A 27,501-nucleotide genomic window follows, 5' to 3' on the forward strand; every position below is an offset into this window, starting at 1 on the left:
AGACTGCCATACCTGGTAGAAGCTGGCCAGCAGAAAATGAACGCAACAGCAAGCACTGGATGTTTCTTGACTCAAAATTTCACATCAGAAGCTATTTTCTTGTTAATTTTTATCTTTTTTTAACTTTTATTTATATATGTTTCTTTTTTTTTTTTTACCTTACATGTCCTTTGTATATATATGATGGCTTCCAGTTTAGGGTTTGTATTGGATTCCTGAGTGTGCAATTAAGTGGGTCCCTTGTACCCTTACTTAAGCCCCATTCCTCTGTTTGTTTTGTCCTCTTTTTATGTTTTATCTTATTTTTTATTTTATTATTATCCCTTAAGAGCCTGTTTGTTTTTTTAATAAGTAACAGAAAGGGGCATAGATCTGGATATGGGGGTGTTGGGAGGAGTAGAAGGAGGGGAACTCTTAATAAGAATGAGGGGAGAGAAAAAGCTATTTTCAATAAAAGGGAGGTAGACTCAAATGATAGAGAGGCTGCTGTGTACAGCAAACCCTGTCGCTGAATCATGCCATTTTGATGAGGAACATAATTAAAACTATTTAGCATGGATCATGGTCATGCTGAATAAAAAAATGTAAAGTGGGTCAAATAAGACAGGATGCACAAGACAGGCAGCTGTAGGCCTCCCTTGGTAATTGAGCTTCATTCTTGGAAGTGAACTGGTGAGATTTCCATCTGGACAGGACTCTTTCTCAGAGGGAAATACTGTTGCAGAGAGCAGAATTTACTGAACCAGCTAGGAAGTGGATACAAATGTCTCTTTTCACTGCTCACAATCTTACTGCTTCCTCAAACATTTCCTTAGTCCAGTTCCTGAGACTCTAATGATTTATTACTCATAAATGATTTTAAAGGTTTTGACAACATTATATTCGGATGACAGAAAATTTAAACAATTGCTAATATTAAGGAGATCCTTTTTTGGAGCTATTCTGCCTATATGAAAGAGCGGTTCTGAATGGGTTACACTAACCTCATGTCATCTCCACATCACTTAACAAGCTCAAGGGTTTTCCTGCTTTTGTGACAAAGATTTGTGAAGTTAGGAATATGCTTTTTCCATGAGGTTACTTATATATTGTACTTTATTATTTTTTGAGTGAACTCGATTTAACAGTTACTTAATCTGATCTACATATCTTAGTCCCATCCCCTCGAAGCCCTCATTATAGTTAGTTAACTTTTCTGTATGTTTTACAAAAGAAAAATACAGATACATTTATAAAAACCTGAAGAAAACTCGAAAGCTTGTAGTTTTAAAAAATAACAAGGAAAATTCGCAACGAATTTTCATCTGTTAAATCTTCAAACTCAATGACTGTTACTCCTGGGGGATGGGGGCAGAACTTGGCAGAAAATTTGAGTTTTGGGGTTCAGAATTTTCTACATATTCAAGTTTCTAACAACCAACAAGAGATAGAATATAACAGAGAATTTTATTCAATGTATATCACTGTTATATTGATGGCCCTGTAGACAAGAAGAAGAGGAAAAGGGAGAGAGAAGGGGTAAAAGAACTCTTACATGACAGATTTAAAAGCAAGTGAATAGACTGGAAACAGCAGTGAGCACAAAAACAAACTCCAGCCTACCGTTCCGGCCATTTTGCTTTAAAGTGTTTGCTGAGAGCTGGACGGTACTTCCATGGCCCATGTTTTCGGGAAATTTCAGGTCCTCTAGGTTCCCTTCTGTGCTCAGCCGTGCAACTTCTAGTTCTGTTCACAACAGAGAGGTGTCAGCGTCCTATGAGGGATCTGGCAAAGCTACAAGAATCTCCTTAACTACTAAACTATTTCTATATTCGCAATTTCAGGGTCCTTGGTTTTTTTGTCATGTTGAAGTTGCTTAATTTGTATGCAAGGATATGGTTAGTATTGTCGTTTTCTTTAAAAAGTAAAATCATCAAGGATGTGCAAAAATTACGTAAATAATACAAATGTATGATACTCAAAGTAATATTTAAAATTCTAATCCAAGTATTTACATGTTGTCTTTGCTTTTAAGTTAATTTTCAAGATATTATCCCTATTCCATGAATTATGTACAAATCCTCTGTACTCCAGAGATGTACTGTCACATCTGTATTGATCTATCTACAAACCTAATAAAATTTGAAAGAGCTTAATCAAATCTTCTGAAATAAAATTGTTAGCTACATCCTAAAACACAATAAAAACAGATTTATAGGAAGGGATGATACCATTTCCAAACATTAACATCATCACTCAAATGACTTGTTTCTTATAGGACATAACTCAAGACAGGTAATCCTGACATTAGGAGGTCAGAATAGTAAACAATATAAAATCTACATACATACATGCCTACATAAAAGTTCAACTAATAAACCTCACGGATGTGCTCTCATTTTGAAATGCCCTACAGAGGTTAACATGCATGAATTCTGTTCCTGTTAAACTGAAAGCTATTTGAGAAATAGAATAACACATCCAGCAAACCAAAGCACGGCTCATGATTGGGGCATCAGATTTTTTTTTTTTTTAAATCCTTTTTCTGCTATGCAACCCACTCTAGACCTTCTGTCTTGGCAAAGGTCACTTACGAATATTGTCTGTATTTTCCCTGACAATGTCGGTCTTCAAAAGGTTATCGGCTAACACGAAAGCACTCTCCTCCACCGTGTCGAGCAACATGGTAGCTGCACGGAGTTGGTCGCTTGTTGTCAGGTCTCTCCAGGCATTCAAAGCTTGCGGCTGAAGGAGGTTGTTAACTGTCTCGACCATCGCCTGTGAGGGGATGAACAGAAAGGCAGAAGTCTCTAGTGGACCTGTATAGCTGTCAGAAATCCAGGTGTACATGCTGCCCAGCAAGCAAGGAACAGCAGTGTGCATGAGATCACTATTGTCCCAGCCTCCCCTGTGACATGCTACAGCAGAAGCATTCATTATTTTTCTATAAATCCCTCACTGAGACTTTGCAAGCCCATAGTTGTCTTCCTTTGAAGGGCAACAAATAGAGTCATGCTTGCTTAGAATCGACAGCAGAGGCTCCAGCAAGACTATTATCATAATTAAACGATTTGGTTGAGGAACTAGTGGCACATAATTTAAACCAACAAGTTTGCATCCTATACAGAAAATGGTTTGCTTTTGCCCATCCCGATAGAAGCTGATGCTGACCACAGAAGAGACTGAAAAGATGAGGAGGTGACAGGGATTTCTGGCCTACAGTATGAGGACTCAGGGAGCAAACACCTTTTTTTTCCTTCCTTTTTCTTCTTTTCACCTCCTCTTCTATCCCCAAACAGCTATGAAAATGTCAGAAAGGGGAAAGTATCAAAGCCCTCATACTGTCAAGGTACTCTGAGTATGTTGCATGGTGTGAAACCTTAACACTGTTTACCATTCACGAAGAGAGTAAACAGTTGGACATCACTACCTATGGCCCTGAGGTGTTTCTGTTTTCTTTACAGAGTCGCCGTATGTACACATCAACTCATAGAGACAAGGCAATGCGTTTCGCATTGCTGCATCCAGAAGAATAATCTCTGTAGCTACCATTTATATATTCCCTGTGGTTTCCTTTATGTGGTAGGTTACAAAGAGAAAACAGCTCTCCCAGGAAAGCCTTGGGTTTCATTCAAGCAGAGAAAGCAGCAAAATAGAAAAATACAACACCTGCAGTTTGAAAGTGATCGTGCCTGAACCCATTCATTACTAAGTATGCCTCCAATGTAGATGACACCATGAACTGTCAGCATAGACACAGTCTCTAGGCACCACACGACTGCTTTAAAACAGGATGCACGTTGTTGACACATTGGCAAAGGGATTGGCTGAAATGGGAGACAGATCCTTTACACTGCCGCATTTTCTTCTGGCTGGTGTTTTCGTTGTAACCAAGTAACAACTGTTAAAAATTCAGCCTCCTAATGAAACACCTTGGCTGCCAATTAACACCAGCCTCAAACACTAATTTGTCCCTTGATAAAGTTGTTTTGCTTGATATTTTCCAAGCTACCCCAACTTCTGGCCAAATCGGCATCATTAGATTTTTAAGTAAGTCTTACAACTTCTGTAGTTTGCGTTATTAAACATGTGCACACACTTTGCAAACCACCAAAATGACATTTTTTTTTTTTGTCAATTTAAAGACTAGATGCATTCACTATGTATGCATAGCTCTGTCATTCTTTCTAGGTTTGAAGTAAGACCTGATAGTCACACAAAAGCATATCCAGATATTAGCTGATTTCCAGGAAGTCGTCTGTGGTAGTAAATGCCAAAGAGCTTTACCTAAAAAGAGGTACCAGAAGATAAAACAAATGAAAAGATCTAAGTATCTTCTGAAGCCAAACAGAGAATATGGACCAACAGAGTGCAAGGAACATTCTTTATAAGATTAGATGATCTCCGGAATTCATCCGTAATGCTCTAAAAAAAATCCCGCAAACAACTGAAATTATTCCTTGCCTTGACAGTGGTGCGGACACTTTACCTGTTAATGATCTTAACAATGATGAAATAATCTGATATTGATTATTTTAATCTTACTTCAAGAAATGGTTGCTGAGTATACTACAGAATTTCTGTTCTCCCCTTTGTTGTTTTTAGTTATTTAATTTAAAACATTGCTAACTGGTAAAAATAGAAAAACGACCAGAATGATCATCTCTAACAATGCACTCCAATGATCTAAGTATGTTTCAAAATGGAGTGATGAAGCAAAGAGACTGCATAGAGGAGTCTAGAGAAGGAGTCAGTAATCAAACCTCCAAACAATGAAAGCCCCAGGAACAGATGGCTTCACTAGTGAACTCAACCAGACATTTAAAGAATTAATAGCAATTCTTCTCAAGCTGTTCCAAAAAGTTCAAGAGGAGGGAACGCTTCCAAATACATTTTATTAGTGAGCATTACTATTCCGATACAAAAGCCCGACCCAAGCACCACAGACAATAAAACTACCAATCATATCTCTGATGAATGTGGACGCATAATTCTTCAACAAAAGGCCAGCAAACCAAATTCGATAGCACATTCAAAAAACCATACATTATGACCAAATGTAACTTATTTCTAAGATGAAAAGATAATTCAACACATAAAATAAATTGATGTGATGTACACCCTTAGCAGAATAGAGGATAATGTCACCTGATTATCTCAATAGAGAAAGAAAAAGCCTATAACTACAATTCAGCACTTTTCATGATTAAAAGCCACTGACAAACCAAGAATAGAAGGAAATTAGCTCAATATAATAAAGACCATATATGGAAAACCCTCCACTAACTTTACACACAACACTCAAAATTTGGAATATTGTTTTTTTAAGATCAAGCCCACTATAGGCCCTACTACCTAACATGATTATTTCAGACCATAGCCAGAGCAATTACACAAGAAAAAGAAAATAAAAAGTACTTAAATTTGAAGACATAAAATAATACTTATTACAGATTATAAGAATATACAGGAATTCAAGAGCCTTCATTAAAAAAAATCAACAATAACAAAAAAATCTGAGAAACAATCTCAAGAGACAGTGTAGAACACTGCTTTATCTAAACACTGGGTCTTTTGATTAATACTAGTTACTGCTCAGTGATCTTTGTTTTACAAAGAGCTGCAAGATGAAATATTTCCATAAGAACAAGTTTTGAATACATATCAACAATCTTATCTTCCCAAACATGATATAGTTTTTAGAGAAGCATTCAATTTGGAGGTTAAGCAATACAAATAACTTTTAAAATTTTTCTAAAAAAGAACAAAGTAAAAAAATATTCTTAATGAGTTACTAAAAAAAACTAATTACTTAGTTTGCCTTTCAAAAAAGCCTGTTCATGTGCCTGTCAACACTTAAGTATGAATGGAGGAGGGGTTCATGGGCCCTAGCCTTAACGGATGAATGTTTTGGACTAGGGTGATTCAAGGAGAGATACGTTACTGCTTTTATTTGTGTAGGCAAAGGCTACAATAGACTTTTCCAATCCAATGGTCACATGGATGGCTCTGGTCAAACTTCTGTGCTTGACACAACAAACCTAAAAGTCATAAATTTTCAAAAGAAAAATGTTAGGGATGAGGCATGGTTAATGCAGATGAGAAGGCTTGGGAAAGAAGATAAGCAACATATATCAAGATGTGTGTGTGTGAAAGAGAGAGAGAGACAGAGACAGACTATCTAAATTTAAAAAAAAAAATAAGTAAATCAATGATTTCCAGCAAGTATTAGCACAAGGACTGATGGAATCTCTTGCAGCTTTTATCAGAGTAGGAACCTTGGAATCACACTTCTAACACAGGACAAAGAAAGTAACTTCTTAGACCTTATGTGAAAATCAAAGATGATTATAGCTTAATCGTATATTCACTTTCATTTGATACCATACTATAAAGAGGAGGAAATGAGTCTCCACTGAGTAAGTGCAATCAAGATCAATTCTTCATTTGCTCTAACAGCCACATCATTGTGACAACTGGTAGAAATAAGTCTTCTGCAATGCAGTAATAACTTCACCTCTTACATGACTCAACTCCTAGATAGTATATGACTCAGTGCCTTCAAGAACAAGAGAGTAGTGACCCATGAAAACATGAAGAATCAGAGCAGAGAGTCATAAGATGCTGACCCCTTCCTGCTGAGGAACCAGCACAATGTGGTACACTGTGGCAGTTTTCTGCTTCACACATTTTAAATTTTCTAAAAGCTGGTGGACTACTTGTTGCCACCTAAACAAAAGTCTATTATATAGGCACAATTTTCTCCTGATAGAAAAATATAAATACTTGATTTTCCTATAATATTTATATATTTATCATTTCATCATAAATGGTAACATCAAATCACAGGATAATTTTTGTTATTTCTAAAACCAGGTTGATTTCTACTTCTTTCTACTTTCCATAGAATTAAGCTTGTATATACTATAAACACAAACTGAATAATAAATATACATTGACTTTCCTTAAAGTAACAGCACATTCTTGAACTTCAAAGTGCAAAATCAGAGCTCATTGATTTTTTTTCTGATATAAAAATTTAAATTCTAAGTTGGAAGAAAATAAGGTTTGCCCTGGCTTTGTCTTATAGAACTTTGTAATCTCACCATTTTATAGGACTTTTTATTTAGTATATTCAATGCTGGAAGGGGAAAATTACCTGGTTGTTTTACAGAATTATAAGAAGTAGAGCCGGGCGGTGGTGGCGCACGCCTTTAATCCCAGCACTCGGGAGGCAGAGGCAGGCGGATCTCTGTGAGTTCGAGACCAGCCTGGTCTACAAGAGCTAGTTCCAGGACAGGCTCCAAAGCCACAGAGAAACCCTGTCTTGAAAAAAACAAACAAACAAAAAAAAAACAAAACAAAACAAAAAAAAAAACAAAAACAAGAAGTAGATTATAATCAACACTAACTTTGCCAGAAACCAAGTATAAATTAATCTATCTTTTTTTGTGATTTTTGGTTTTGTTTGATTGGTTGGTTGGCTGCTTGGTTTCTCAGGACAGGGTTTTTCTGTGTAACTTTAGAGCTTGTCTTGGAACTTGCTCTGTAAACCAGGTTGGTCTCAAACTCACAGAGATATGGCGTGGGACAATGGTCTGTATTCTGTCAATTATATTTTAAATAAATGCTGATTGGCTAGTAGCCAGGCAGCAAGTAGAGCGGGACAACCAGACAAGAAGTAGAGGCGGGTCAAAGAGAACAGGAGACTTCTGGGAAGAGGAAAGCTTGGTCTGCAGTCCTGGCCCAGGCACAGAAGAAGCAAAGTGTGACTGCCTCCCTGAATAAGGTACTGAGCCATGTGGATTGCATAGACAAGAATAATGGGCTAATATAAGTTATAAGAGTTAATAAGAAGCCCGAGCCAATGGGCCAATCAGTTAATAACTAATGTAGACCTCTGTGTGATTTCTTTGGGACTTAATGACTGTGGGAACCAGGCAGGACAGAAAACTCAGACAACAGAGATCCACCTGCCTCAGCCTCTAGACTGCTGGGATTAAAGTTGTATATCACCAGCACCTGGCATAATTTATCACTTTACAAGTATTAAAAACTAAATAGGAGATGGGCACTAGAAAATTTCATTCCATTCTGTCATGGAATTTCACTGGACCTGAGAATAAATAACCGTTTCTATCAAATTAATGAAATTAAAACCAATCATGCAGTTATGTCACATTCTATTTTAGTTTAGGAGAAAACACTGATAGATATTCCCCTTCACATTATATAGTTGTTCACTGGACTCCTTAGACATTGAACCATTTCTACAAAATCAAGTTTGAATGAAATAATTCACATGGCCTTTAAAGATTGATGAGTATCATGGACAGTTTGTTTCCGGGCATATGTAAACATTACACAACATATTCTGAAATCCTTTCATTTAATTTAGACCTTAGACATATTTGATCATTTTTTTTCTCATGGCACATGGTTGTGGAACATTGTTAAGAACATTTTATGAATAAATCAAAAAAGAAAACAAAACAAAAAAAAAAGAAGAAGCTAGAGTGAACAGGCCAAGCAGTGATTTAATTAAAAACAAACACAAAAACAACAAAAACAACAACAAAAAAACTGTGGGACTTCTCACCATTACTTAAATTATTCCAGGTCGAACAACAGCCATCGCTCTCTCTCTCCTCTCCCCCCTTTTCTCTCTCTCTCCTCTCCCCCCCTTCCCCCCCCTGCCCCCCCCCCCCGCATTTAAGTGTGGTCTCTAGCATTTCTTGCACTTATCCCCTGTAACTACATCCATTCTCAGGAAGGCTCCAGTTCAACAGTTTTCAACGACACACTGAAACTATGAAGGACTCTAGACTACCACCTCTCCCCCAATTGCAAAAGCAACCAGGATTCAACACAGTCCTGGATTGTAATCTTATCTTGACTACAGCTTTTGGCTTCCGAAGAGGGAAACTGTAAAATCTAGACTTTTAACTCTCTAGTCACAAGTAAAAGCACTTTGACTTTTAATATAATTTACTGGCTTTTGTAAAGAGAACTAAGAATGTGAATGCTTGGGACCGTGGGGTTAAATAGGTAAACCACAGGCTATAACCTAACACAGCTGTAAATGTTCCCCATCCCTTAAGAATGTTCTAGAAGGACCCACAGATTCTTTGGTAGCACAGAAGCTACATTCTTCAGCTATAACTAACTACTTTGGGCTTGACTATCTGAATGCATTTTGGAGGTTCTTAATGCTTAACTGTGTTTATTTGGTCATTTACTCTAATTTAATTAGTGTTTTTAATAATGATATAGGATTTCTGTCTCCTCCCCGCCACCGCCTCCCATTTCCCTCCCCCTCCCCCAATCAACTCCCCCTCTCTCATCACCCCGAGGAACAGTCAGGGTTCCCTGCCCTGTGGGGAGTCCAGGGACCTCCCACCTCCTTCCAGGTCTAGTGGGGTGAGCATCCAAACTGCCTAGACTCCCACGGGGCCAGTGCGTGCAGTGGGATCAAAACCCAGTGCCATTGCTCTTGGAAGTCCCACAGTTTTATCCAACTATATCCGTAACATTTTTCACAATAAAATTGATTCTGCAACCTATCCAAAAAAAAAAAAAAAAAGAACATTTTATGATTCTACTTTCTATATTTGAATTGGAAGCTTTATTTATTTCTTAAAACTACTTTGAAGACTTTGGGGGGATATAGCTATATATTTTTGCAATGACAATTTCTAAAAGACTTCCAAGAGGATCTGCTTGTGAAGCAGCCTAAGATTTCTTAGCAATACCCAAAGGAATCATTGGTGAGAAACACATCAGTGACACTTATCACCCAGGTGAGCATTAACTCCCAGCCTAGAAAACAAGCAGAACCAGAGACGGAACTTATTTGCCCTTCTTCCTACATTTCAACGGCACAAAAACAAACCGCTGAAGAGAAGGATTGGTGAAAGGATGAGTAAGTTTATCGCTCCTGCAATTTTCTCATACAAACTTTTTAATCATGAGCTCAATCGCTTTCTAGTTCAAGTTTCACTTATCAAAATTTAGTCTGCCATCAGAGAAACTGGACAGAATTCTCCCACAAGTGAAGCTGGTCCATTTTCTTTGTAGCATGTATCATTCTTTAAAAGGATCTCACATATTCATTTGCATCTATGGTTATTTTGTTCCTCCTGCTGGAGAGAAAAGAACCTCACAAGGATTGCTCTAGGCATCCTTTATAATGGCCAAAACCAATGTTTAGTGACTGCTTTCTGTGTGCATGACATCAGGGAAAATTTATACTTTTAGCCAGCTTTCCCATTTATACCTGTGCAGGCAAAAATCTCTGAAGGCAATGGTTGTCTGTGGTTAAGAGCAAAGAAGATAATAAAGGGTGACATATATTAAATGAATATATTTCATGGCTTCTTATCTCAGACATGCAACAATAAATGGGATCTCTCCCTCTGTGTGGGCTGTTATAACAGAGCACCTTAGACCAGGTTGTTTATGAATTACCATTTTACTATTCACAGTTCCTGTGGTTGAGCGGGGCAAGATCCAAGTAAAAGCAGACTCGGGGGCGAGGGAAGACCTGTATACCCTTATGTGATGGCTGAGAGAAACAAACTCAGAAATCATTCAAGCATGTTCCTTACTCTTGACCTAAGCGCTTTCCAGATGCCCTACTTCCTGTCCCCACAACAATGGAACTAGAAGAAGATGTGAAGATTCATATTACAGCAGGCTCCCGGTTAGAGCTTCTTCCTGTTAGACATTAGACAACTTCACTTGTATTTTATCTGCCTTTCTCACTAGACTATGTCCTTTAGGAGAGAGACACTTTCTCAGAATATGTTTTGGGTCATTAGAAGCCATTAGACAAACATAACTTACTTTTATTATGAAATAATTAATGACAATAAGAAACAATAAGAAAACTGAAAGCATCCAGATATATATAGTTTTTGGATGTGTTTCCCAAAATGTCTTCAGAACAATAAAGGAGCAATATCCCCAGGGTGTTGGAGAACATAGTGAGTTAGAGGGAATTAAAGAGTCTGTTGGAACTCAGGGGGAAAAATACCACCTGCACTATACATTCCCATGGTGAAAGCAAATCATCATGAGTAACAACACAGTTCCTTTCTTTGATTACTCCTTAGTTTTCATTGTTTTGGTATAAAATTTATCAATCAAGAATAAAATAAAGCAAACATTGAAAATCATGCTCAAATCTGGTTTTAGATATTGATTCAAATCAAAATTTTAGGGGTCAAATCCAGATTTGATGTAGTTCAGTGCGGTGGCAACAAATGTGACGTGCGAGGAACTAGGGAAGGCTCTTGAGCAAGATTAGGGAAGAGCAGAAAAAGAAGAGACCATGCCTTTGGGTTTGGCATATGCTCCATGGTAGAAGATCAGCACAAACATACTAAACAAAATTTGTGAGCTAAACACCACAGTAAATCATAAATTTCTGTTGGAAAGGTTAAAAAAAAAAAAAACCAGGTGCACTGCATTCAAGTGGGGATTAAATGATATATCCTTGATTTTTAATGCAGAAAGGACTTGTGTAGCTAAGAGATAAAGTAAGGAACATGATGACATGACAGAGCAACGGTACTCAGTCCATCTGAAATTCAAGAGCAAAGACCTAAATGACACACAAGTTTAAATTAAGAAATTGCTTTTAAAAACTGATTAGCAATCAAAGCAATATTTCACTCCTAAGGCTGGAGTATTTAAGAGATCTGGCTGCTCTTCCAGAGGACCTGGATCCAATTCCTGGAAACCAAATGGGGGCTCACAACAATCCGCATTTCATTTCCAGGGAATCCAATGCCTGATTCTGGCCTCTAAAGGTTTCTAAAGGTACACGTGGTGTACAGGCACACATGCAAAAAACACCCATATACATAAATAAATTAACACAAATAATGCTTAATTCCTTACTTTAAAATCTGTTTTTGGGTTTCTCCTGAATGCAGCACCTTTATCATATTAACCACCATCATGCTGAACAGCGATCCTCTCTTCTTCATAATATTTACATTCATGCTTAAACATTTCGCCTGCCTAGACCTCAGAATACATTAGGGAAGAGAAATAAAGCTTCAGGGCTTCTCTGCTCTCTCACACTGTGGATTGTTTTAACATATATAACTGTGTAGCATATAACGGCACTGTAGTCAATATCAGATCCTAAAAGCAATGTTATCTCTCATTTAGTGAGACCAGCCATATGAGTGACATCATGGCCACTTCAATTTGTTTTAGTATACTTTTTGATGTTTGTACAAGGACTAAATTATTGAATGACAGTTTTAAAACTATATTGACATCATTGATAGGTATAATACTGTATATGTACATTCATATATAGATATAATTTACATTGATTTATAATTTTAAAAATTAAAAGAAAGTTTTCTTGTTTTTACTTTTGACACAAAGTTTATCAGCTGAGAATAAAAATAAAGCAAAATATTGAAATCATTACTGAATAGGGCACATTGTGATTCAATCTGGATTTACATATTGATTCAAATCAAAATTTTAAAGGTCAAATGTTCAAAAAGTCTTCAAAACAGTTTATAACTTGCAGGTTTTTTATTAGAAGTCAAGTTGAGTGACTGATATTTACACATCTGATCAATAAACCAAAGGTTCATTTTATAACCACTGTCATTTAATATTATTAAGCATATAAAAATGACTAATCCCTGAACTCCCTTTTATATTAGAGTGAAGTATTGGCATTTTCAAGTCTTAATTAAAATTAGATTGTATAACACAACTGACCTTAATGTAGTAATAAGAACCTTTAACAGAACATGAAACTAGAATTTTGTAGAAGAGAATGTTTATAAGAGACCCTGTGGGATTAAAAAAAGTATTGTTTTCAACAAACTATGTAATTGCATTTCTTTAAAAATGTAGTTTAATTTAGGGCGAAGTGATTGAGTGCTGTCAAGGCAATCTGTATTATATCACAGAAATTAAATACAGCTATGGACTTGATTCTTGCCTTGCTGCAGACTCAAATTCATTCAACAATATTAACTGAGCACCTTCAATGTGGCAGTCAATCAGAATGCACTAAAAAACGACAGCTGTTCTCCCTTGCCTCCATGAGATAATATAGGGAGGGCAAACAATTAAGCAAGTAATTAAAATCCAACATGACGTGTACTGTAACAATAGGAACAGGTATAAAGACTGTGAAAAAAACTCCATGAACTCAGACATTTTCAAAACCGAGGTTCAACACTAGCAAAAGAGGCAAGGCATGCGGCATATCCCTTTTAGCACAGAGATAAGAACAGTGTATTGAAGGAAATGAAAACAATTCCTCATAACAGAACAAAAAGCACAAAGATTCCAGTAGCAGTAATGACGAGCAAAGTCTAGATTTTAAGAGCATTTGCAAGTAGTGTGAAGAGATTTGCAATTTTACCTACAGGCAACAAGAAGTCACTAAAAAAAATTTAAAGGCACAATGTTGCATGCATCACCAGGATTCATGTAATCCAGACCATAACACAAATGCATCCAACTTTAATTTTCTCAAGAAACTACTAAGGTACAAATTATTAGTATTGTCATGTTTCAGAGAAAATTGTGACCTAGAGAAGTTAAGTAACTTGCTAAAAAGCTAATTAGCAAACAACATGGGGTAGAAGTGGGGTTCAAAGCCATGCATTCTTTCTCTGGGGATGAAGAAAGGCAGAAATTTCAAACACATCTGAATGATTTGCAGATTAATTAAAACCAGTTGTTAAAGGAAAAAAAGAAGCTTGAAGCATGGAATCTATGGTAGGCACTAAGGAGGCACTCAATTAAAATGAGAGAAATAAAAAAGAACGGTTGTGGTTTTATTCTTGAAGAATAGTGTGTTTAAGTGTGTTTGTATGTTAAGAGATTGTGAGGAATTTGGTTAATACAGATTTGCCTATTTTGATTGGATTTACAAAGTACTTGAAAGACACCAGTTAGAAGGATCTAAATAAGTCTGAACATTGCAGAATTCTGCTCTATAGCTGAGGCACCGCAAATTATAGTAGATTGATTGAAGTCACTGGAATATCTAACAGTTTCCAGAATAATTGAGTACATACAGAAGAACTGATGTCACAGAACCATTAGCAACAGAAGGAAATTTGGGGAAGTGCAGTCGATAATTTCTCATTAAAAAGTCTATAGTAAGAAGTCAAAGGTCATAATGTAGCAGGCAGGTATATAGCACTTTTGCTAAAAGGCATTGACTTCTTTCTTGAGACTTCAGCTGGAACAGAAGCAGGACCAAAGCTTGGCAGCTTGCCCACACTTTGCATCTCTCTTCTTTGACTCCTGCTTGACTCTGCATAAGAATGTTAATCCCTCCAGGAGCGTCTGCCTACCTAGCATAAGTCATCTTCCGCCAAAGCTGAAGGCACAAAAAGAAGATGACTGGCCTAAACCTATAGTTGCCTTGGATACCAGGGAGAAGAAAGCCTCATAGTGTGCTCTTCCTCCCCTGAAGAAGAGAGCAATTAGGCATGAATGCAAAGCTGTTCCCCCCAGAACAAAAAGAATGATCTTGTAGGAAATAAATTGGTCCATTCCAGTGATGATGGTGGTTTAAAAAATAATATATTAGGCCATCTTGCAAGAGCTAAGCCAAGCCACGGGCAAGTTGAGCCACACCTTTACAAGAACCGCTTAATTTGCTTACTTTGTGCCCTTGTTCCCAATTTTTCTGCTATTTAAGCCCAAGGCTCATGCCAGCACCTATTGGATAATCTCAAGGTTCCTGGGTCCCCTTTATGTGCTCCTTTTCCCAGCATGCTTAACTCCACATGTTTAGTGCCCAGTGCTTAACTCCTCTCTTCTGCGCTTCATCACTATGCATCTCTGAGCTATATGGTAGAACACACCACTGAACGTAAGTGGTTGGAACTGTCAGAGCTACTATAAAACACAGGTTACAGAAAGGGTTCATCAACTTTAATATTAGGATCTGAAATAGATCTCTCTGCTACTGCACCTTCACAGTTCAGAGATCATTCTTTGCTATGGGGTGAGTTCAAGCCCTGCCTAGTTTACACAAAACCCTGTCTTAAAACAAAGCAAAAAGCCCCATGACCAAAAGAATAAAGAACTAGAATAAAAAGTCTTCAAGTGGAAACATCAAGTCTTGACCTCAGCCTTTCAATAGACTGATTAGAGTGAGAGGCAAACAGTAGATACAGGGACAGAATTCACTGAGATAGTGGAGACTGAACATAAAAACGAAGATAGAGGATTCAGCAATGCATAGAAGGCTTATGCTGCCTACTGCTCAACAAAGAAGGATGTTGAAAGGTTAAAAAGAACAGGACTTACAGATTTTAAAAAATGAACTGATTAGGGGATAACATTTGTGATCACAGGCATCAAGATCATAGAGCTCTAAATTAATGAGGTCACCATGGGAACAAGTCAAAGAAAAGGCAATGAAGTATTATGCTGGGGCGCACTTTCCAACATTAACAGCTTGGAGAGAAAAGGAGGAACTATTGAGGATGAGCAAAAATAAGTGCTAATTTGTGGGAGGAAAATCAAGAGAGGTGTCCTTATGGGACTTCATCAGGAAGGAAAAATCAAGAGTACCAGATTTACCTGATCAGTCAGGAAAGATTAAATGTGTATTGTGTAATAATTGTTGTAAATGTGCACGTGTGTGTATACAGACACACAAAACTCACACTCATGTGCACATTTACAACAATAATTAAAGAAAAAGAGACCAGGAATTTGAAAGAGATCAGGGGGTTGTATAAGGGAGAGTTCGGAGGGAAGAAAGGGAAGGAGAAAGATGTCATTACACTATAATCTCAAAGAACAACAACAACAAAACACATCTAAAAGAAAGATACAGATTGATCATTGGTTTGGCACCACTGTGTCATTAATGACCTTGACAAAGCATCATTGAATTAATAATGCCCTTGACAAGGGCCCATTCAGTCAAGTGCTGAGGACAAAGACCTGGTGAAGGAGATTTAAGGGAGAATGAGAGGAAAGGAACAAATGGTAGTGAGTGTCCACAGAGGCAGGGATTCTGCCACAATGGAAGGCATTGGGGAAATATAGGCCAGTAGCTTTGACTATGCAACAGCTATTTAGAGACCTAAGAGATGTTAAATAGAATTTAAATACCTAAAGATACAGCTGTGACAGTTGCTCCTTTCCAAGGGACTCAATGTCAGAAGAGGGAAGGGATCTTAAAAAACAGCTTGATAATTGCCACCACAGGAAAAAAAAAAAAAAAAAAAAAAAAACGAGTGTTACATAAACCCATATAAGAGGGTATTTATACTGAACGGAACAAAGAATGCCATCTTACAGTAATTGACATATTGAGTGGGTGTTGACAGATAACACAAAGCTATTCAGACAAGAAAAGGACAAAAGAGAGAAAAAAAAAATTGAATTAATCCAAGAACAGGGTATTGTGACAATTAAAGGCTTGGAGATCTGAACTGCAACAGCTGGATGATGTGGATGTAGACAATCTTTGGATGCAGGTGGGGTCAATTCAAAGTATGGGCAGCTGACAAGAGAAGTCCAACACAAGGGGACTATAATGCAAAAGTAAAATTGTGTTGTAAAGGCCTAATGAGATTGATAGATAGATAGGTAGTCATAAAGTTGGTTCAAGATCACATATGCATTTTCAAACCCAACTCAGTGGTGAGACTTCAAGTTCAACTCTCCTTTCCATGCTTCGATTTTGTCCTGCTTGACCTTCCATGTATCTTGTGCAAACAGTGAGAAGTGAGTTTATATGTGCAATTGCCTTGCTGTGTCTAGAAAACAGGGTTTTCTTGTAGTCAGCCACCACCTGTAGTTCTTACCATCTTTCTGCTTCTTTTTCATAAATTATATCTGAGCCTTGGGAGGAGGGGATGTGGGAAGCTGATGTAATTTAACAGCTGCTGGGAGAATAAGTGTCAGCTTTCCTGAAGGCTATGGCTCCTGGTAGGTTGACTAGGCTCAAATAGAAGGCCACACATCTAAGAGATTGTAGGCAGCATAGATTGGACTTAATGGGCAGAGAGGAGATAAAGTTGGGTGGATAGGGAAAGGTTTGTGTGGATCTAGGACGAGTAGGGGAGGAGTGAACATATTTAAAATACATTGTAGAAAATTCTTAAACAACATATTATAAAACAAGAAAAAATGACTCAGCAGATGGGGAAATGGAATACTCGATGAATTGAGAGAAGTGTAAAGCGATGGGCTGCCATGTTTGGAACAGTCAGCCTAAAGTTAATCGAAAATGTCAGAATGCAGTATCGGTGGAAAAGAAAATTTCCAGCCAAATTCACATTGTAAAAGTATGGAATCATGATCTTGGTAAACACTTTGAAATGGTGTTCAAATCCGGATGCTTTCCACAGTCTTCCTAGTATTGTGTGATTCTTCAACTTCTTGCTATGACTACACGGGGCTTTGCATTCCTAGAACACTCCAATAATCCTCACTTGACTACCTTTACTTTCAGTGGCTTAGAATGCTTTCTCCAGCTGGCTTGATTCATCGTGTCAAGACCAAGCTTCATTGTTGCCACACTAGAATGTCTTCCTTACTCCACACAACCTAAGCAACAGACCTTTCAATAGCATGACTACATCTTACTTCTCTGGAAAAGATATCTGTCATCACTGGGCTACTGCGTCCCTTCCAAAAGTCTTCCCACTCTGCTGCTGCTGTTCAGAACTCAAAAGACTGCTCGGTATGTTTAGTGAAATGCTACAATCAAATGACAAAATTTTAGCTGTACGTTGCCCAGTGCTTGCCTTATACAATGGGGATCCTGGGAAGATACATATTCAGATACTGGTGTGTGTTAGGTACCTTTCCCAGAAAATGCAAATACTCTAAGTTTGACCTTAGCCATTTATTTTCCTGCTTCCTGCTTAAGAATAGCATGAAGCAGGGCGGTGGTGGCCCACACCTTCAATCCCAGCACTTGGGAGGCAGGTGCAGGCAGATATCTGTGAATTCAAGGCCAGCCTGATCTACAAGAGCTAGTTCCAGGATAGGCACCAAAGCTACAGGAAAACCCTGTCTTGGGGGAAAAAAATAATTGCATGGAAGGGTGACTGGACTGGAACCTATGTCCATCTTTGCATGTGGAGGGTGGAAGGCCATACTGACAATAGGAAAAACCATGGAAAACCGTGAAACTATGAAGGCTGATCTCAAGGAATGGCCATGAGTGCCTGTACCACCTGCATGAAGCGATTATGAGAGGAGGCTCTGGTTTGTTTAAGTTGCCACAGCTGTGTCTGCTACTGTCTACACAAAATTTATGCATTAGATAAGGGAAGTTATAAAAATTATAACTCTGTTAGGAGAAGTTCTAAAGAATCATTTGTTTGGTTCCAAGCCATCAGGCAGCTACTTTATTGCAAATCACACCTTAAAACTTTCATTTCTCTTCTGACCTGTAGCAGAATAGTTAATGACAGCTTCTAAAAGCAGGATCTTCCATCTGTAAAGCTGTTTTTTTTTTTATAACCTTTTCCTTCTTTTTAGCTATGCAACCATAAAGCTATTAAAGAAATCACAAAGTAAATGGATATGTATTCTCTTGCTTTGTACACAAATAGTGTCTCTTTATTTTGTATGCATTTATGCTTTTCCCAAAGGTAAGTGTATGTTCAGAAAGCAATGTGGCACAGAATGAACTTTAAATAGACAGCTTGACAATTAAATAACAACTCAGAAATTGAGTGAATATAATAAAAATTGGTGAAAAGGGAAGAGATTTTTTGTTTTGTTTTGTTTTAGATACAAACATTCTATTTAGAAGCAGAATGCTGCTTCCCCGAGTCTTTATTCGAATTGCTCTCTGGAACATTTACAACCCATGTCTATACAAACAGCAGCTGGAACGTGTGCCTATTTATAGGAACTATACAGAATGGAAGAGGCAGGAATGACTTTGCATAAGGTAATCATCTCTGCAGGTCATAGAGCCCACTAGGGCAATATTCAAAGATTTCTTGAACAACTTTCTGTCTTTGTCAATAAAGACTCGACATCAACACCTGTCATTGTCCTTCAGTGGTCTTTTAGATGTATGAATCGACCTGTTCAAACTCTTAACTAACACCTGTAGGAAGTACTGTACTCCCGTTACACGTTACACAACATTTCACAGTCTTCTGATTCATCAACTGCTTCAGAGCATCGGTTAATGCCAACAACTATGAGAAGGCATTCTAATAGCTACTCTGTAGGTGGAGAGGACTGTGGTTTGGGAGATGGACGTAACTTCCTTTAATCTCAACAGTCTCTTAACAATAGGTTTAGGTCAACAGAAGCACGCAGGGTACAGATTTGTATTTTTTTTTCCATACTGACACACATCAAGCGCAGATTTATCAAGCTGTGAAATATATTAAGTTCACAGGGCTTTAACAAAGGGTTACCAAGGCACAAGAACCTGCTGTGATTCAAACTACTTTCAGATGTCCTTTTAATTATATTAAATGAAAGTTTGGGTTGGTTTTGATGCTTATGGCAAACAAGGAAATCTATTGAAAGAACTGCTAAAAGTACTCCCTGTTGCTGTGGTTAATATACTATGCTGTATGCACACTGCCAGCCAATTTATTCTAGCCACTTTAACAAGGACATCCAGTCTGACAGGGCACATAGGATAGTATCACAAGGAAAGCACAAATCATTAGGGGCCTAAGAAAGTTGTTTGACATGCACCACAGAGCTCTTTGTCACACAGCCAATTAAGTGACCAAACAAGGAACTTGAAAATACTCATTAATTTCTTCCTAGCAATATAAATGGAACATAGACGCCTTCTTGTCTCATTCACCGAAGGCACCCAAGTAAAACTGGCATAATTCAATTTGCACTTTGTCAAAGGTGCAAGTAGCAACTTCAGTTCACAGGAAGTCTGTATCAGTGACACAAAAATAAAAAGGATGGGCAAAATGTCTTCAGATATTTTACTAGGGTAGAGATTGCTGGACTTTGTAGGGGAATGCTGGTAGTACTTTTCTGCTTAAAAGTTGTGATCATCATTGTAGAGCGGGTTCAGCAACATTGAGCATCACTTTTTCTTCCTTGGGATGGGACTGGAGAGCTGGCTCAGCACCGCAGAGCACGGCTTTCTGACAGAGGACTAAAGCTCTGTTCCCAGTGCTGTGCCAAGCGACGCAAACCACCTCTAACTCTAGCTCCAGGAACATTCAATGCCTCTGACCTCCAAGGGAACCTGCACTCCTATATGCATGCTCACACAGACATACTTATAAATAAAAATAAGTTAAAGTATAAAGAACTTGGGGTGATTTCAAGATGGAAGACTCTCCTGTTTTAGTTGTTCTCCTGCCCTGAAGGTTGCTCTTTAAGTTGTTGCCAGAGTGTCTCCCACTCTTTGACTTTGTATAGAATAGGAAGCTGGGACTTAGGGCCAGATTCTTTTCTTGTCATTCTGTAATTATGTAATTAATCTTTCAAGAGAGAAGCTATTCTAAAGAGAAATACTTGCGCTCTCAGGCTATTGAAGACCCTAAGAAATGAAAATTTCCTCGAGAATCCAGGTGAGGCGAGGAAAGGTAGAAGCCCAGACGTGAACCATTAGAGAAAGAATTCTGAGAATTTGTTAGAGAGCCTTGCAGGAAACACAAGTGATTATGGGTCAGAGATGCATGGGGACAGAAGCTGACAGGGACCACTTAGTTATCCACGTTTCTTATACTTTATTTAGTCTTAAAACTCAAGCTGAAGCAAGTGGATTTGATGGTCACCGAATGCCTTGATTTGGTCCTCATTCAGATGTGACCACCATCAATGAATCCATCTCTGCTTTTCACTAAAAATTGTCTCCTTAGCTGGCGTGTTGAGGATGGCTGCCCAGGCATACCATTTAGGACTGCCAAAATCCAGGCTTTGGTCTTTAGAAGAAAATCACTCTTGATTTTACCTAGTACAGTGACTTGAAATAGTATTAGTTAACAGTAGGAAATGATAATCTCATTAAACTAAATTCCAAGCTTGTGTCATGTGTATTCCATATCTATTAAACTCAAAACTTAACATGCCTCACGGCAGGTCCTCTACTTGAACTAATCACAAATAGAACATTTCAATAAATGGTGACATCATCCTTCTAGCTGCTGGACCTCTCAAAAATTTTCTGTTATTTCAAGTCTTCTTTCCCTGGCACTTCACTTTTTCACCAAGTTTTGTTTTTCAATGTTTTAAAGTATTAAAAATTTGAATGATGACCTCAGCATCCAGCACAATACGTTCATCAAAGTGACTGTCTATTCTTGGATGCCCACACCATCCAGTCCTTACTACTCAGGCTGAAGAACATCGTCTCATTACTTGGCAACCTTCAGTGGAACACTGGGTCTTGATAGTGATTGAAGTCTCTATGAAGTGCACTTTTATTGCTCTATAAGCAAAGCATGGCTACATGAAGGCGAACGTACTACCTCTGAGATACGAAGAACAGCAATGAAAAGAGAACAAAACATATTTATTAACTAAGAAAGTGTTCTTCCTTTAAAGCAGAAAAATGAAATGACAAAAACAGCTGTAATACCTACTAGTTCCTTCTGAAGAAGAGAACAATGTCAGCAAACATTATTAATTGAAGGGTAGTGATTTAAAGTTGAAAATGTAAACAAAATCTTGTGTACATTCATGACACATGAAGACACTTATTCTTTTCTTTTCTTTTTCTTTTTTGGGTTTTCAAGACAGAGTTTCTCTCTAGCTTTGGAGCCTGTTCTGGAACTATCTGTTGTATACTAGGCTGGCCTTGAACTCACAGAGATCCACTTGGCTCTGTCTCCCAAGTGCTGAGATTAAAGGCGTGTGCCACCACCGCCTGTCTGGCACTTGTTCTTGAGCTATTTGTTTATATTTATTTATTTATACTGTATTTCCAAATTCTTGTTAAAATCACACTAATCTCTGTGGAAGCATATGGTCTTTTGCTGGTTCATGGATCACATTACCAAGTGCTAAGGTATCTCATCCATGGTCAGAGTCATGAAATCTGAAGTTCACACACACTGGAAAGACTGACAGAAATACAATGTGGGGCATCATTATAACAGTTCCTTTAACCGCTTTTTCTTTTCTTAAAATTCCATTTTTATATTAAGGTCCTCTTTGAAAATGAACAAACCTCAAAATCAAATTCTGTCTGTGTACAAACTTAATATAATAGTACAAAGTAGTAATGACACAGCCACGGGACATGTGTACGTGGTGTGGATTCTTGTACATGTGGGAGAAAAAGAAAGGGGATTGTTTTACTCTGTTCTATCTCTGGAATTTAATACACACACACACACACACACACACACACACACACACACACCAATGAATATAAACCAAATGTCAGATCCTGCCTCCTACCACACAGTAATATGCCAAGTCAGAGGCTGCAGCATCCTTGGAGTCAATTGCACGCAAGCTTTAAATCAGCTTCACGTTTCCACATCCCTTCAGTCACTGATCTCCATGATCTTTTGGAGATCAACTAACGCTTTGTGGGTCTCCATTTCCACTTTGCACACAATGAATTATAAGGATTGTAACACAAAATTCTTATAAATATTAAGTAAGAATGTAAGAAAATTTCTCTCATGCCTGTGATCTTAGGATGCATGAACGTGAGACAGGAGGATCTCGGGTGAATACCATCCTGTTTTACACAGGGAGACCGTCTTTGGGGTAAAACATAAATAACAGAGAACACACAGTGTTCTGCACAGTATCCACATAGCTGACGCGGTAAAGGTTCTTATTCTTTACTTTATTTTCTATTATGGTGTTTTGCCTGCACGTATGTCCGTGGAATACATTCATTCACTGTTTGATTAGCTCAGAAGAGGGCATTGGGTCCTCTCATACTGGAACTACAGGCAGCTGTGAACTGCCATGTACACGCTGGGGATCAAACCCAGGTCCCTTGTTCTTAACCTCTGAGCCATCTCTCCAGCCTGATATTCTTATTTATAATAAGAAATCATTGTTATTTTCACCTTGCCATGGAAGGAAACAGGGTACGCATCAAGAGAGCAGTACTGACACTGTCGGTGTTAGTTCTGTGACCTTGGCCAGTCTTTTCAGCTCCTTTTACCTCTCTCAAGCCCCGTCATCTTAAGGCCCTTATGGTAACATTCCAATCTAATAGTTGTTTTATTATGTTTCTAAGGCAGTCTGGACTCCCCTGTTATAAAATTTACAATTCCCTTCATAAATAAAAACAATGCTCTATTACTAGCTATATCGCAGCCTTTTTCCTTGTTATTTTGAGACAAGGTCTCACTAAACTACCCAGGCTAGTATTGAAGTCACTCAGAGGCTCAGGATATTCTCCAACCTGAATTCCATAAACAATAGGGGTTCAGGCCTGCATCACCAAGCCAAACTTCAAACAATAATATACTTAGGATAAATTAATGTCCTTTTACTATAATAAATATAATTTTTATAATTCAGTAATCAATAAAGATTTATTATAATAAAAGTCACAGATAAATAAATACATAAAAAGTAAATTGACTTATGTTTTAAAAACTTTAGATTGCAAATGTACTATTACTGGGATTCATATATTATTTTAAAACCCACCCCAGGTTAAACAGTTCACATATAGGCCATTTATGACTGATAGCTGGTAGGTCTGATTTTGTAGGTGTTTTTACTTTTGTCATAGAACAAAAGGTGTAAAATATAAAAAAACCCCATAAAACATGGATTTTTAAAATTCATAAAATCGACTCCTGCTCATAAAATGATGAACGGAAGGTAAATGGATTCAGGTAGCAAAACTCATCCCTGGAGGAATCTTGTCTGATGTGAAAGGAAAGGCCACATTTTATAGGAACCCATAATGATAAGCAATCATGTCAGAACGAATGCCAAAAGCCTTTCAAGTACATCAGGCACCTGTCTCAGAGAGGGCCCCATGTATGATCTGAGCCTATAAACAATGGTAAAGATAAAACTGCTCTTCACGAGTCGGTCACGGGTGCTTTTCCAGCACCATTGACCACAGAGCTTCACGGAATTGCAGTCTACACTGACATGATCAGAAGGAGTGTTTGTATTATTGAGCAGAGCATTTCTGCATCACCCGTAACCTCTGTTTGTATTGTGTCGAGTCAGATATTTAGTCAATACCTGAGACATTTATTCGCAGCTAGTCAATTATAACACCAGGAAGCCAGCTGTTGAATAAACTGTGCTATTAATTTTCCAATGGAGATTCATGTTTGAATGACCATGCATTTCAGAGATTTAAATACTAGAAGGCTTATTATCCTGAAAGCACCATTAAGAGGATAGCATAGATTACAACTGAAAACAATCCTGGCAGGGCTACAACATGCTATGCTCCCCACCTTTCTGTGATGGACGTCCTTCCCTACCTATCATAGTGTGCTCCCCTAAACGATGTTTTACTAAAACCTTAGACAATAAGCCTTAATATTTTCTTATTCACAGAAGATCCTTATTTCATAAAGGTAATGCAAATAAGAAAGATAATCTCCCTAATGTCAATGTCAAATTAGGTTTTTTTTCTTTCAAATGATTCCTACACAATGCTGTTATTTCCCCATCCTAATACCTTCAGACTCAAAATGCAATTTATAACACGGGATGACAATTTATTTCTATTCTATGTTTTCCTTTAAAAAGCAATTCAGGCTTGAAATTAATCAACCTGGAGACAAGAATACCCTACCCTCTAATATGGCACCATGGCATTCGGGACATCACCAGAGGTGGAAAGCTACTTGTACTTTCTCCACCAATCTTCTGCCAAAAAAATAGGTCATAAAACTGAAAGAAAAATTTCATGACCTTTTTTCCGAAGCAGATTGTATGTCTTCATTTGAAAGACAGTTGCCTATCTTCAAAAAAGAGAATCAAAGGCCTAGAAATGTCGAAAGTCTGAGAGAACAGGCAATGCTATGTCCTCAGTTTACTGAGGTTGCATCCACACTCCCTCTGTCCAAGCACACTCCTCAACTGACCCGCTCCTCTTCACGCCTAAGCAGAAAAACAGAGAGCAGAGGTTTCTCTGCCTCTCTGGGTTTTCTTTTTCAAAGGTTTCCATGCCACATAGAGTTTATCTTTACTAAATTACTCTGCTACATCTTATGCTATGCTGTCAAATTTTTGTTAAAAGGGCCTTTCCATTAGGCAAGAGATAGGTAAGACAAACAAACAAAAATGTTTCCCACCTTATAGAGGGAAACATGAAGGTTAAATTTGTATACGGAAAATTAACTGGACTATGGATAACACTTGCAATGTATCATTGAGTGACTGAGAAGACATGGAAAATATCTCATTTCCTCAAAGTACACTTGATATTTCTCCAATATGATACTAACTAAAGAAAGAGGAACAGAAGTTTAACTATTCAATATTATCTAATTTATGCTAAAACCCTTTGGCAGAGATTGTAATTTTTTGTTTGGTAACGCTTTTGAGGAAATGATGGATTTTGTGTATTTTTAAAGTGGGGCAAGAAAAAATAATTGTGGTCCAATTAAATAAATGACTAAGAAGAGACAGATGTCACACTCATTCATTAAAATGTCTACCTCTTCTGTATTTTAAAAGCTGAATGATTCTCCCCTAAAGTCATCTCCCCTGTGTTTCTTTTGACAAGATTTCAGCAAATTAGTTTTCTAATTATTAATTCAACATCTCAGTTTTATATTACCCATAAAGTTAGTAGATGTGAGTATTCAGGTCTTTGGAGAAATACAAGTGAACAGACAGATATCTAATATTTATAACAAGTAAAGCCATTAAGAGTATGAGGAGACAAACTCAATGTTGCCATATTATATGAAAAAGTGGACAAACTGTTAAAATTTTTATTTGGTACTGCCAATCCTCACAAACACTAACTTGTCTCCTGACGTCATTTTTCTCTAAACATAAATGGATTTGCATCAATAGAATGCTGTGATTTGCACACAGAGAACATGAAGCTGACAGGCATAAAATAAAAACCAGGTGTGGTGACACACACATTTAATCCCAGCATTCTGGAGGGAGGTAGATGGATCTCTGTGTGTTTGAGGCCAGCCTAGTCTACAAAGTAAACTGCAGGGCAGTCAGCACTGTCTTGGAATAGATAGATAGATAGATAGATGAATAGATAGATAGATAGATAGATAGATAGATAGATAGATAGATAGATAGATGGTAGCCTCCCTACACAAAACACCTGATAGAACACAACCCAGGAAGACACTCAGCTTGTTGAGTACCGTTCTCTTTTACACTAAGTCCCAAGACCACAGTGTTGTGAGGAATATTAATTTGCATTTTGAGTAAATTATATTTACATATCATCTCAATGAGAGTAACGTGGTGATAGTCCTTCTGGAATCCTGAGTTCCACTTTGAAAAAGAACTAAGATTATTTCAAATACCCCATATTGTGTCTTGTCTTAAATGACTCTGACTGATAATTCCGAATGAACTAACAATTCAGTGTATGAATAAAATCTATATAGCGACTCTGTGAAAAAACAGGGATTTATATGTTATATCAAACTCAGCTCTTAGATGAAAATGTTCCGCGCCTCAAGCTGCACCTTCTCTCTAGTCTTTCTCATGCTTGACAGAACTTGGCACCATCAGCTTTCTTTTTAACACATACTCTCTTTCCATTCCCACCCTGTATGCCCTCCCTGAAGTTCTTTTAGTTCAATATGGCACATTATCGTTTTCCCTCAGACGCCCATTCATGCGATTGCCAACAGAGACAATTCAACAACTTAACACATTTATAAAAACACAGAAAGTACCTGGACATAGGCTCTGCAAGAGCGCTCTCTTTTCTGAAGCTGAATCCATTAAGACAGCAGATTAAACACAGAATAGAAAAAACAAGTTAGTGACAGAAGAAAAATAAAAGAAAACATCCACATAAGCACCTTACTTTTTGATTTGCTACTTTTACAGAAGAAAACGAAGGCTATGCTGCAGCAATATGGCAGACAAAAAAACAACCCCTTTTTCTGAGCAGCCCACCTAAAAACAAGACCGTGGAAACTGTTGACAGAAAGAAACCTTTGAACACATTTAGTAGAAATTAGTACAGATCAATAGACATTCATGTGAAATGGTCCAGGGCACTTATGGTTAGTTATTCATTTATGAGCCGCTAGTGGAGACATAAGATGGTAAGTCAACTATGCAAAAAGTTTGGAACCCATTATTTTACAGAGAGATTATGTGTGGTTTTCAAGACAGCCTAGATGGTCGATTGTGTGTTTATATTATGCGTTCATTCACACCTTCAAAATCCTACTATAAGCAAGATAGACATGTCCATTACCTGTGACTATATTTACCCCTATGGGACAAATAATGAGTCAGATAACTGGAGATTACAAGAATGTGATTCATTTCCTGACTTGTTGCTTCTTTTATTTCTTAAAGAATTGGATTTGACAGTCTTGGCCAAAATAGAAAACATTTTAGAAACTAGTGGGGTAAGAAGCTTGATTTAATTTG

The 27,501-nt window shown here is 37.7% G+C and overlaps 1 protein-coding gene across 27 annotated transcripts in view; it reads right to left on the minus strand.

The window, feature by feature from the left end:
• The window catches only part of Adgrl3 (adhesion G protein-coupled receptor L3), a 752,737-nt gene that overhangs the window by 132,598 nt on the left and 592,638 nt on the right, over window positions 1–27,501 (minus strand). For 23 of the 27 annotated variants that reach the window (XM_041671395.1, XM_041671372.1, XM_041671371.1 and 20 more), the window contains 3 exons: window positions 26,790–26,828; window positions 2,574–2,757; window positions 1,603–1,725 (listed from right to left, as the gene is read on the minus strand). In XM_041671395.1, coding sequence (XP_041527329.1) covers window positions 1,603–1,725; window positions 2,574–2,757; window positions 26,790–26,828 — 346 coding nt within the window. The remainder of the gene's footprint in view (window positions 1–1,602; window positions 1,726–2,573; window positions 2,758–26,789; window positions 26,829–27,501) is intronic. The other 4 variants (XM_041671374.1, XM_041671384.1, XM_041671383.1 and 1 more) reach the window with 1 other exon arrangement.

This window comes from Microtus oregoni, unplaced genomic scaffold (genome assembly GCF_018167655.1).
Source record: "Microtus oregoni isolate MIOR12 unplaced genomic scaffold, Mior012 000021F_ref0000039, whole genome shotgun sequence".
Lineage (NCBI taxonomy): Eukaryota > Metazoa > Chordata > Mammalia > Rodentia > Cricetidae > Microtus > Microtus oregoni.